We start from the raw sequence: 12,777 nt of genomic DNA, 5'->3' as shown, positions 1-12,777 counted from the left end.
AGCTCACCTATCAGTAGATCAATCCTAGCAAATCCGTTGACCAGGGGTCTGGTGGGCTTGGGGATTCCCGGACGAGCCCCCAGATGTTATGCTCAGACCGTTTGATCCCCAAAGAAGACCACCAGAGTCCAGTGTCAAAGCCAAGCGGCAAGGATCTTTACTACAAGTTCGAACTTGGTCCCTCCATTCCACAGTATACAAGAGGGCCCCGAGAGAATGCGAGCGGTTTGCTTTTTGTAGCCCGACAGTTGCAGGGGAACAAAGAAATTCTTTTGGCTCCCACGCTTTCAGTAACCTTGAACGGCTGTACCCTTATCGGAGACTTTCCAGGTGGTGTTTGTACTGGGCTCAGGGAGTTTGAGAGATATATGGTGGTATGTGGTGGGATGGGAGGATGGGATGTGTTTGTACTAGGCTCAGGGAGTTTTGAGCCCGGGGCTGAGGAATGTGCCCAGCTCCTTTCACTTACACAGGTTTTTTTTTTTTTTTTTTTGGCAGAGGGTAGGTTGGAGGTAGGAGTATCAGTACCTTACTGGAGTAATTTTCCTGAGCAGAAAACCGAAATCACTGCGAACTGAACATGAGTTGAAATAACATGTAAAGCTTTGGAATTAATTTAAGGATGTATTTATTTACAAGATACAAATGTTTAATATTTAATAGGAATTAAAGTGCTTAATTTTACAATGTTTCCAATTATCTGCTTTTATGACCAAATATACATATGTTACACAATATATACATTATCTGCAAGTATTTTACATTCACATAGCTAGAAAAGAAAAATTACTGGTGATACTTTCACACTTGAGTCAACTGTAGAATTCCAAAAACATACATTCTCAAACTTACAGTCAAGAATTCAAAAGAAAAATCCAGAAACGCTTATTCTATTTTTTGAGTCAAAGTCTCACTCTGTCACCCAGGCTGGAGTGTAGTAGTGCAATCTCGGCTCACTGCAACCTCGGTCTCCCCGGTTCAAGCAATCTCCTGCCTCAGCCTCCCGAGTAGCTGGGATTACAGGCATGTACTACCACACCTGGCTAATTTTTGTATTTTTAGTAGAGACAGGGTTTTGCCATGTTGGCCAGGCTGGTTTCAAACTCCTCAGCCTCCCAAAGTGCTGGGATTACAGGCGTGAGCCACTGCGCCTGGCCCAGATATGCTTATTTTATTTTTTTAGCAGAGACGGGGTTTCACCATGTTGGCCAGGCTGGTCTCGAACTCCTGACCTGAAGTGATCCATCCACCTTGGCCTCCCAAGGGCTGGGATTACAGGCATGAGCCACTATGCCCGGCCTATGTTACTTTTAAATGTCAATTGTCACTCACAAAATGAAATGCTAGTTTGGTTTAAAAAAAAAAAAAAAGTCTTATATACAGGTAGACATGACTGTTCTGCTAATGAAGAGAACCCCCCCAGTGATACATTCCAATATCCATATACTGTGTAATATATAATGTGATTCTCTCACAATGGTCCCCACAGACTAGTTTCTTCCCAAACCTATATTTCACTATGTATTTGGTATTCATTTATTAAAATACGATATAAGATTTCTTGATTTACGTTTTCCACTAAAACTACCACAATGAAGTTTAGGAAAAGGGGTTGATCATCATGTAACTCCCAGTGACCCCAACAAGTTAAAACTATCTTGTAGAAGCCATGTGCTATTTCATGTCAAAACACAAGAAAAGATACTGCATTCTGCCAAATGCTTAGTCCAGAAAGTAGAAGACCATGATTGACTTCAGATTTTTTTTTTTTTTTTGCCTCAGTAAACAGTACAGAAAATGATCTGAGAATGAAATTATTTTGTAAAAGCCCAAAGGAGAAAAAGAGTAACAAGATATCATAGTCTAGCATCTACAGGCCAAGGTCAAAAACCTGGGTGCAATGGATCCCATCAGCATGTAATTACATAGATTTATATTTTATATCCCTTCTGCAGTTAAAATATTTCCTCTTATTTTAAAATACATTTCTGTGGTCTGGAGACCAGCAGTCTCTCCCCCACATCTCTCTTCATTCTTGCTTGTTTCTTATCTTATTCCTTTCTGCCCTTTCTGTAAAGAAAGCAAGTTATCTTCTCATGACTGTGTGATTAAGGGGTATATATAAGGATGAATTATACATAAAGATCCATGTAATAATTTATGTTAAAATATTTAAGTTAAACAATTTCAATAGAAAAACTTCATTTCTATGGAAAGACAGAATTGGAAATCAACAGTGTTTTTACATATATACATACATGTATAAATTCACAGAAAGGGTTTTTAAGTTGACCTAGTGGTCTTTATGTATCATAGTCATTTTCTAAAGCTGAGAATCTATAGTAGATAATAGTATGAAAATAACAAGTAGTTTGATTCTAATAAAATTGGTAAGAATGAGGAAGCAACACGATCCACTACAGATGTCTATACAGTCCAAAGAACAGGAACTGGTTGGCCACAGTTCATATACTAATACATTCTTGGAGAATACAAAATTTAAGAATGAAAACATTAAGACATTCTTGCCTTTTAATTTTAGCTTATAAATACCGTGTGCTTAATCTTAGACCCACTAACACAAATATCATATGATATAGGAAATCTTCATTAATCTACTTTGCATTATAGCAAAGATACCTGTAAAACCCAAGACACTTGTTCCCTAGAAGTTTACTTGCTCCGGTTGGTGCTTGCTACTCAGGATGTATCTAGTCCAGAAAGATCATCAGAAATGTATCACAGACAATATGCTCAGATTAAGAACTTAAGGCTTTGAATAGAACCAGAAAACAAAAGCAACAATCCTGTTTCCAAAAGCAGGGACAAGGAAAAGTAAAACAGAATTGTGAACTCAAAAGAAGTTTTGATAAAAGTTTTTAGAAGGCATCAAAGAATCTTTAACAACCCTGCAGTACTACAAACTTTATCATTTTCTTTATACATTTATAACTAGAACAAGTGCTCTTAAAAAAAAAATCCTAATGTGTATGTGTATATATATGGGGAAAGGGTACATTTAAAAGGTTAGTTTCTGTAAAAAGTTTAATAATTTTTTTAAAAATTGGGGTAAGTCACCTAGTGAAGATAAGTACACAAACCTGATGTCAAATTAAACTTCATGGAAAATAAAATGTGCTTTTTCTATCCGTTTACTTTGTTAAAGTAAAACTGTTCTTGATAGTTATTTAAAATCCAAGGAAAGATGCCCCTTCCCATCTCCCTTCCTTATACTCTGCAATTTGAATTACCGTATCACATCTAGAAAGTTAATATAATTCTCTATGTTCTTGTGGCAAGAGGCCTTCATATTAAATTTTTGGTATAAAACCATACCCTGAAGAGTTTTATTGCTTGCATACATGATGACACTGTGATGCCATTATTACAAAAGTGGCTGGTGTTTTTTCTTATTGAGCCCCACTTAAAACCAAGATAAAAGTCTGCACTATATTTCATACTTAACATGCCAAACGGTAGGCTTTCAGCAAAAGCAAAATTTAAGCTCAAAATATTGAAATGTTTTGTAATGAACAGCAATTCTGTCAAGGAAGTACTTTGTAAAGTTTGGAGGAAGGGCACTTTAAAGAAAAGATGACTTGGAAAGCACCAAATGAGTGAAAATAAAGAATTAAGACCCACAGGCAACGTTGGTTTTAATGGGAAAGCAACCAATGATATTTTTAGGTTCAGCTTGTCATAACTGCTCAAGTATCTTGGAAAGGAAAAGGCATTGATTATTCTTATCATCAATCACACTTTGAGGTCTCTTGGTTGAATTGTTTAATAAATGGCTAACAGAATTCCTTTACCTTTCGTTGAGTAAAAACATCAGTGATTCTTTAATAAGAGAGAAGCAGGTAAGGTTGTTTCACTGCTTCTCTTTGTGTTTAGCTGAAGAATGTGGGGTGGAAAGTGAATATGGTGACCAGATAACCGGAAATTCTCTTCTAGTATTACTGCTTCTCATTTAAAAAATTAAAGATAATAACTGTTAAAAGCATGATAATAAACATTATCTTTACATGAGTATTCTTTCAATGATCTAAGTTAAGTAACATTGATATTTATTGAGCCAAAACTTAAGTGTGTTCATGTTACTTCTGTTTTGGTAGGGAAAGTGTAGTCTTCTTGCTTTTGAAAATAGTTTTCAAAAATAATCTGACTCATAAATCTTCCCATTGGCCCATACATTACCACTGTGCTAGCCACACTTTAAAAAGTCCTCTTCCCCTGCTAATCATTCTATATTTCCATTGCTTCTCTTTTCTTGAGATTAAGAAAACCAAAGCATCGTCTATAGCTATAGTTTAATTTTCCAAAAAACCACTCTGAGTATATATCACACACATACCCCGTTGGCCGTTAAAAAAGAGAAGCAATGTCAATTTTCTTCTAGTCTTTCCCTGATTTAATAGGGCCTAAGAAGCCACTTTTATCTCTTTTTGGCTCCATGTATTTGGTTTAATGTTAATGATCATGGCTGATATTCCTTTTATGGAGGAAGGGAACCTAATTATGTCAGCAATAATTGGTTCACTTGCTCCTCTGGGGTGGAAAAAATAAGATATTTCATAAAGTAACAAGGCCTGAACAAATGTGTGGCAGTCTCAAATTCTATTCTACATCTAAGGTGTAATCCTTACATACTAAAGATAGTGGGGTCGTTCTTGTAGATTTCTAGCAGACTGGTACATTAAAAAGTGAGAATGCTTGGGGTATGACAGTATAAAAAAAGGTTTAATTTGAGAAAAGGATTAAGTTAAATAGTAAACAGTGTGAGATTTTAATCACGAGTACAACAGAGTGAAGAGCAGCCTTCATGACAAGGAACCATGTGACCAGCTCCTGCCCCAAACATAGGTTATCACATGTGGATTTTGTTTCATTCGGACAAAGGAAAAGCCCCACACAGTTATCTTAAGTGCTCATTATATAGAGACCTCATTTAACCATGCTCAATCATCTTATGGAAAAGAAAAACATTACAATAAATGTGGTTTCCACATATCCTAGTTCTGTAAAAGGTCAGGTGTCTCATAAAGTTTGGGTTTTGGTGAAAATTTTTGTACATGCTGATGTTAACTACTGCAACAATTATAGGATTGTAAAAGGTAAAATAACCTGTACAACTTTGACTGTCCCAGTGACCAAAATGCACTTTAATCTTAGAATAATCAAGACTGAAGCATTCACTGAACCCTCATCTTATATTAATAGCACCTTCTAAGAGAGGCACTGTTTTAAATAGGCACAGAAACAAAAAATGGTACTTTAAAAGTCTTGTTGGAATTCACAAATATATCCCATGCCACATAAATTACCGCTTATTATAAAAATATCAATACCCTCAAATGCCAATCAGCAAAACATAAATCACCAAAACATTTCTTCAGTTTAGAACATTGCTCAATTCCAAGATAAACCATGCTTTATATTTAAAAAATAAATTAGAGATGAATGTGAACCCAAAGCTAAAGAGAAAAGCATGTATAATATATATATATATATATTCAATACTATATATACATAATTGCTATATACTTAAGATATTCTTAGGAGTATTTCTACAAAAACAAGTTATCTCTTCTTCATAAATCCAAAATCTGAACACAACAATTTGTCCTTTTGTTTTAAAAGAACAGACATCATTTATGCAGCTAAAGATTTATAAACTAAATTCAATAAGTTAATACAATAGCCTAAACTGTCCCTGTATTTTTCACCATGGATCTATTTTGGTAACATGGAGGTATATCTTTCAAACGGTTCCAGGTCCTACATGTGAAAGAGAAGACATGAAAGGATTTCTTAAATCAAAGTGCTCATTCTAACCTGACAGTGACAGAATCAATTGATACCATTTCTTCAAGACAAAAAAGCACATATTCAAGGAATAGCTCAAAAAATGCTCCAGTTTTCACATTATTTCAAAACTTTATCGGTAGAATGACTCTGCACACTAATTTCACTAAGAGTACATAAACATAGGAAAACAGTCCTCAAAAGATGCATTTATGAGCCTATATTTTTCAACATAAAGTGCTAGCAGATGTGTAAGAAGAGCTGGGAATGTCTTGAGCTGTAAGTCTTGAGACCTCCACACCGTGGTTGGTCCTGAGGAGTTCAGCATTCTGATTTTTTCTTAGGTTCAGGATGATCATCCAAGGTAGCTGGATGCTCATTTGGACCATCTGGTGTCTCACCTGTGACAGCTAAAAGGATGACTTTCAGCCACTTCTGCTTCAGTTCCTCACTGTCTGCAGCAAAGCTGTGCACAGACTTAGACTGGGTCAGTTTGAAACTGTGTGGCAGGTCTGCACTCCTTGGCATTTCATCCACCATATAGCCCAGAAGGGGAATGGTGGCCTGGGCTCTGACGTCCTAAAACAAAAACATCAGACATTAAAAGCAGGAGATGTATTCGCTTGTTAAATGTGTCCCTTGCTCCTACTAAATCTCTCTTCCTACCACTGTTCCAAACAGACTTAAAACAGTGAGTTCTCCATGGGCACAGAGGGCAATCCCATTGCGTAGTACAGAGCCTGTACGTGAGGCCACTGATAATGTTAGCTGAATGAAGGAGAGCTGACGCCCAAATCAGGTAGGACTCAGAGACACTGCACCCTCCTCTCTGTGAAAGAGCCCATTCAACTCTTCATTCAGTGAAAAGGGGAAGAAAACAACCACCATCATACTGTATTAAATCAGCAAACATTAACGATAATCTCATTACTAAAGGCAGTTTTATTTGGTGATTCATTCATTCCCTCATCAACTTATTTATGGACATAGAAAGCTTATAGGAAAAGCAATAAAGGAGAGTAAGCTATATAGCCTGTCATTTTCAGTCTATTTTCAAAATAAAATAATTTTACCAGCCCTTAATTTATAGACTGAAATACAATAGGTATATTTAAAATTTTTATATTTCAGAGTAAATGCATAACTGGTTTAAGTGTTGTACATTTGATTTTTCAAGCACAACACAATCATAGGACCTGGTGCTGCTCTCATTAAAAGCTAAACCTGCATGTCATTGTTCCCATAGATTTATCTCAGATCCATATACGTGGGGTTCTCAAAAAATTGTTACTGAATGATAATGCAAGATTGATTTTAAGTTCCCCTTCCTCTTAAACACCTTTTTCAGGTATCTAGCCATTGAGCAAGAAGAAAAAAATAAAATAAAAAAACAAAATTGGCTGGGCGCGGTGGCTCACGCCTTTATTCCCAGCACTTTGGGAGGCCCGGGCGGGGGGGGTGGATCACCTGAGGTCAGGAGTTCGAGACCAGCCTGATCAACATAGTGAAACCTCATCTCTACTAAAAATATAAAAATTAGCCAGTTGCCGTGGTGGGTACATGTAATCCCAGCTACTCGGGAGGCTGAGGCAGGAGAATCACTTGAACCCGGGAGGTGGAGGTTGCAGTGAGCCGAGATGGCGCCATTGCACTCCAGCCTGGGTGATATAAGCAAAATGCTATCACAAAGAAAACAACAACACAACAACAACAACAAAAAACAAAATTAAAGAGTCTTTTCTTAATGTTTCCTATCATTAAAAAGCCTTGTTTCTCCCATCTTACTTCCCCTCCTCCTCATGCTCATTCCTAATTCAACTCATCTTTTCTCAAACCCATTGAATGAGACAAGAAAGGGGACAGACGATCCATAGACTGAAGAAAACATAGGCTATAAAATGAATCAATCAGCTTAAACAACAAACTTGAACTTTACTCATTATTTTTCAATTTTAATGAAACAGTGAAACTGCCTGAACTCTTGTTCTACAGATTTTGAGTCCACTGTCCACTTGCTTCCCCTTGCCCCCAAGGGCATCTATCCCTTCAGACAGATGTGGTTTAGATACCTGGGGTGCACCATACATGTACAGCACAAGAGGGTCTTGCTTGGGGATCACACACCAAGCTTTCTGCCAAGGTTTTGACTTCTCCATATACTGAAGAAAGCTGCACACCACACTGTTTCCAGATACTTCTGCTGATTCAATCTAGAAAAATATAATGGAAAGAAAGAATGAATACACAACAAACCAGATAGAGAAGTCGTTCAACTAAAAGGAAATATTCACAAAGTACAATGTGCTTATATAAAATGTCTCCCTGGACTGTCCAAAAGATTCATTTGCAATTATCGTTTAAACATTTTAACATGGAAAATATTTAAGCCAATTTTAGCTCTTTATATAACTAGACCTTGTATTTAAAGAGTTAAATGTTTATTGATTGCTTACTATGTAGGCACTTTTCTTAGCTCAGTACATGTCTTATTTCATTTAATCCTCACACCAACACTGAGAAGTTAGTATTTTCATTTTTTCTGAGGCTCAGAGTTTAAACAGCTTTCCCAAGATCACACACTGGCATGCTAGGATTTGATTGATTGGCATGATTGTACGTTTTCTTATCTATTTATTTCTTATTTATTTATTGACGGAGTCTCACTCTGTTGCCCAGGGTGGAGTGTGGTGGCGTAATCTCAGCTCACCTCCCGGGTTCACGTCATTCTGCTGTCTCAGCCTCCCGAGTAGCTGGGACTACAGGCGCCCAACACCACACCTGGCTAATTTTTTGTATTTTTAATAGAGACGGGGTTTCACCGTGTTAGCCAGGATGGTCTTGATCTCCTGACCTCGTGATTTACCCGCCTTGGCCTCCCAAAGTGCTGGGATTACAGGCGTGAGCCACCGCGCCCGGCCAAGGCTCTTTTATTTATAAATTACCCAGTCTTGGGTATGTCTTTATAGCAGTGTGAGTACAGACTAATACATAGAGCCATTTTATTTTTCTGTTTTGCCTCCTAATATAAAAATTGTTGGCTAAAAGGCCGGATGCGGTGGCTCACACGTGTAATCCCAGCACTTTGGGAGGCAGAGGCAGGCAGATCACTGGAGGCAGGAATTCAAGACTAGCCTGGTCAACACAGAAAAACCCTGTCTCCACTAAAAAAAAAAAAAAAAAAAAAAAAGGCCAGGTGTGGTGGCACATGCCTATAATCCCAGCTACTCAGGAGGCTGAGGCATAAGAATTGCTTGGACTGGGGAGGCAGAGGTTGCAGTGAGCTGAGATCGCACCACTGCACTACAGCCTGGGTGACAGAGTGAGACTGTCTAAACAAAAAAATGCTAAAAAAGGGAACAAAACCATTTAACTAAATGGTAGTTTTTATTATATGCCTTATGGAAACTGTTTGCTTCTATTTTCTATCTCTGAAACTCTTCAGGTACTCCTACTTAGTGTTATCCATACTGGTCTCCAGGTTAGCAAATGGTTTTTTTACCAGTTTCTGGTAAGCACACAAAGTAGGAGTAAGTGTTAAACTTTTATAACAATTTGAATTTGTGATGATACCCAAGTACACTATGGTGTATTTTACAAAAATATTGATCTGTGATAGTTCGGGGAAAAAAACTGATGCTTCATCATGGACTATTTATTTATTTATTTATTTATTGAGATGGAGTTTCATTCTTGTTGCCCAGGCTGGAGTGTAATGGTTCAATCTTGGCTCACTGCAACCTCCGCCTCCCAGGTTCAAGTGATTCTCCTGCCTCAGCCTCCCAAGTAGCTGGGACTACAGGCACATGCCACCACGCCCAGGTAATTTTTGATTTTTAGTAGAATGGGGTTTCACCATGTTGGTCAGGCTGATATTGAACTCCTGACCTCAGGTGATCCACCTGTCTCAGCCTTGGTGCTAGGATTACAGGCATGAGCCACCACACCTGGCCACAGACAGTTTTTAAAGCAGCACTGGTTAGCAAAGGCTAGCCCACAAGCCAAATCCAGCCCACTAGTTGTTTCTGTATGGCCCATGAGCCAGGGAAAGTTTTTTCACGCAACCACTTACAATTAATTTGATGATAGGGAACGCTAACTTCGGATTCCAATTAAGTGAAAGGTTATCCTCCCCCAAATAATTCCATTCTTATTAGTAGATCCTTATTATTATTATTATTATTATTATTATTATTTGAGACAGAGTCTCGCCCTGTCACCCAGGCTAGAGTACAATGGTGCGATCTCAGCTCACTGCAACCTCCATCTCCCAAGTTCAAGCGATTCTCCTGCCTCGGCCTCCAGAGCAGCTGGGATTACAGGCGCACACCACTGCATGGGCTAATTTTTGTATTTTCAGTAAAGACAGCGTTTCACCATGTTGACCAGGCTGGTCTCCAACTCCTGACCTCGTGATCCACCTGCCTCAGCCTCCCAAAGTGCTGGGATTACAGGCATAAGCCACCGCATCCGGCCGATCCATATTATTAAAAAGCCTAAATAAATATATTCTAATTTTAATTTTGTAAAAAAAAAATTGTGGAAATTTGTTTTCTCTCTTCTTACAAATATGTATGTAATATCCCTGGTTTGGCCTCTTGGTCTGCAAAGACTAAAATATTTTCTCTCTGACCCTTTAAAGAAAAGTGTGTTGATCACTGTTCTAGAGCATATAACATACTAGCTGGTACAGAATCAGTCTCAAATATGCATTTAAGTTAATGTGTGCATGTACATACTTATCTCCTATGTATGGACTTCATACTATATATTTATTTCATTATATGAGTTGACCTAATAAGTAATTGATTAATTTTTGCCCAAGTATAAGGTTCTCTAAAAAACTAGCTAGGGATTTTTCAGAGATACAGCCTGAAGCTGACCCTAAACCAATTTCCCTGACTCATTATATTGTGCCAGTCTCATCAGTTGTTCCTATTAAATCTTGAGGCTGTGTTCCTGATGTCCAATGAAGCATGCCTTTCCATCCTTACTGCCTGAGAAAGCCCCGGTTTGGTAGGCCATACAAGTAACATCTATACCCTAGAAGAATGACTTTAGTGTGTAGGCTTACACTTAGCCTCAAATGGACCTTGAAGTTTGCCATCCTTTTTCAATTAACAGAAGTGTCCTTTGTACACTTATAAGTGTATAGGTATACTTGTACGCATGCACAATGTAAATGCTCAGTAAATACTGATTCTTTAGAGATTCTTTTTTTTTTTTTTTTGAGAAGGAGTCTCACTCTGTCGCCAGGCTGGAGTGCAGTGGTGCGATCTTGGCTCACTGCAGCCTCTGCCTCCTGGGTTCAAGCGATTCTCCTGCCTCAGCTTCCCAGGTAGCTGGGACTACAGGTGTGCGCCACCACACCCAGTTAATTTTTGTATTTTTAGCAGAGACGGGTTTTCACCATTTGGCCAGGATGGTCTCGATCTCTTGACCTCGTGATCTACCCGCCTCGGCTTCCCAAAGTGCTGGGATTACAAGCTTGAGCCACTGCGCCCAGCCTCTTTAGAAATTCTTAAATCAAGTAGGTCTATGATTTTAGATACATAGCATTTTGATCCTGAGCCTATTCTTCTATAGACTTTCCAGGCTACCTTGAACTTACTGCCACAAAGGCCTTATTATATAACCTATCCCTTATACTGTTAATATTTCTAGATGTAAAACTCATTTCAGATAAGCTGCATTATAGTTCTCAGGCATGGGGGGTTCTGAATTTTTTCTAGAACATGAGTCAAATTAACTTGGGAAACATTTCAGTAATATTTCAATGCAGTTATCAGATTACCATCACTGGCAATTAAATGACTATAATAAACTAGATTTTTTACTATAATAAGTTGCAAGAGTCTGTCAGGTAATAGCACTTTTATCTAAAGTGGTTTGTAAAGCCAATATGATGAAATTGAGAGTAAAAGCTTTCCTTTATAGAAAATATACTACAATAATTTGGGTATTAGAAGAGATGCCAATTAATACTGAAATATTTGGCTATAGCTACTGCCATGAAATCAATGTATTTCATTCTTAAATGCATGTTGATTTAAATAGCGGCTCCCCTTTTCTATGCATCCAAGCAGAATCCCAAAAGTCAGCAAAATAGAACAAAATCATAAATCTTGCTCATTACACAAACTGTTAAACACTCAAAGAAATAACAAAAAGATATTATTTGTATTCCTCATAGGTAAGAGGATTCTGTTTCTTCTATAAAAATCTAGGCTGGGTACGTTGGTTCATGCCTGTAATCCTAGCACCTTGGGAGGCCAAGGTGGGCAGAACCCTGAGGTCAGGAGTTTGAGACTAGCTGGCCAACATAGGGAAACCCCATCTCTACTAAAAATACAAAAATTAGCCCGGCACGGTGGTGTGGGCCTGTAATCCCAGCTACTTGAGAGGCTGAGGTTGCAGTGAGCTGAGATCGCACCACTGCACTCCAGCCTGGGCGACAGAGAAAAAAAAAAAAAAAAATCTAAAAGATACCCAATATTTAATATTTCTTACCTCTAAAATTCCTTTTCTTTTCTTTTCTTCACTGTCTGTGAATCCACTTATGATTTGATAACAGTCTTTACAAACTTTGCTCAATTTACCACCATCATATTCAAGTTGAGCTTTGTAGTCGGAGCATTTCCAACAAACCACCTTAAATTTAAAAGAAAAATGAACAGTAATCATATTTAAAGGATACGATTTAAGCAGTAATCAGTTATAGGCAATAATAAATGCGAAAATGTTAAGCATAGAAGGCAGATTTTTGTTAGAAAAAGAACATCCCTCTAAAACACTAGAAGTACGTATCATGGTGTTTCAACCCTGTTTGTGACGAGCTCTGCTCACTCCTCCTTCTTTTCCTGGCCTCTAAAGGCAGAAGTCACTCAAAGGCTTAGTCTAGATCTTGACTCTTCATACTTCTAGATGTTCATCAATATCCTTTCCAAACTGCTCACGACCTTCCCTGGTCTCTCT

General features: G+C 38.0%; 1 protein-coding gene across 2 annotated transcripts in view; it reads right to left on the bottom strand.

Moving 5' to 3' along the window:
* Positions 1-611: 611 nt before the first annotated feature.
* FGD4 (FYVE, RhoGEF and PH domain containing 4) overlaps positions 612-12,777 on the bottom strand; it is a 116,363-nt gene continuing 104,197 nt past the window's right edge. The window contains exons 13-16 of one of the 2 annotated variants that reach the window (XM_025403506.1): positions 12,313-12,453; positions 7,875-8,015; positions 6,207-6,384; positions 612-2,070 (exon numbers count right to left, since the gene is read on the bottom strand). In XM_025403506.1, the coding sequence (XP_025259291.1) occupies positions 2,030-2,070; positions 6,207-6,384; positions 7,875-8,015; positions 12,313-12,453 (501 nt within the window). In that variant the 3' untranslated portion in view covers positions 612-2,029. Of the gene's footprint in view, positions 6,385-7,874; positions 8,016-12,312; positions 12,454-12,777 lie in introns of both variants that reach the window. The other variant, XM_025403507.1, reaches the window with a different exon arrangement.

The sequence above is a fragment of the Theropithecus gelada genome, chromosome 11, assembly GCF_003255815.1.
Source record: "Theropithecus gelada isolate Dixy chromosome 11, Tgel_1.0, whole genome shotgun sequence".
NCBI lineage: Eukaryota > Metazoa > Chordata > Mammalia > Primates > Cercopithecidae > Theropithecus > Theropithecus gelada.
Note: the sequence above shows the minus strand (reverse complement) of the source record. Positions and strands in the feature narration are given on the sequence as shown.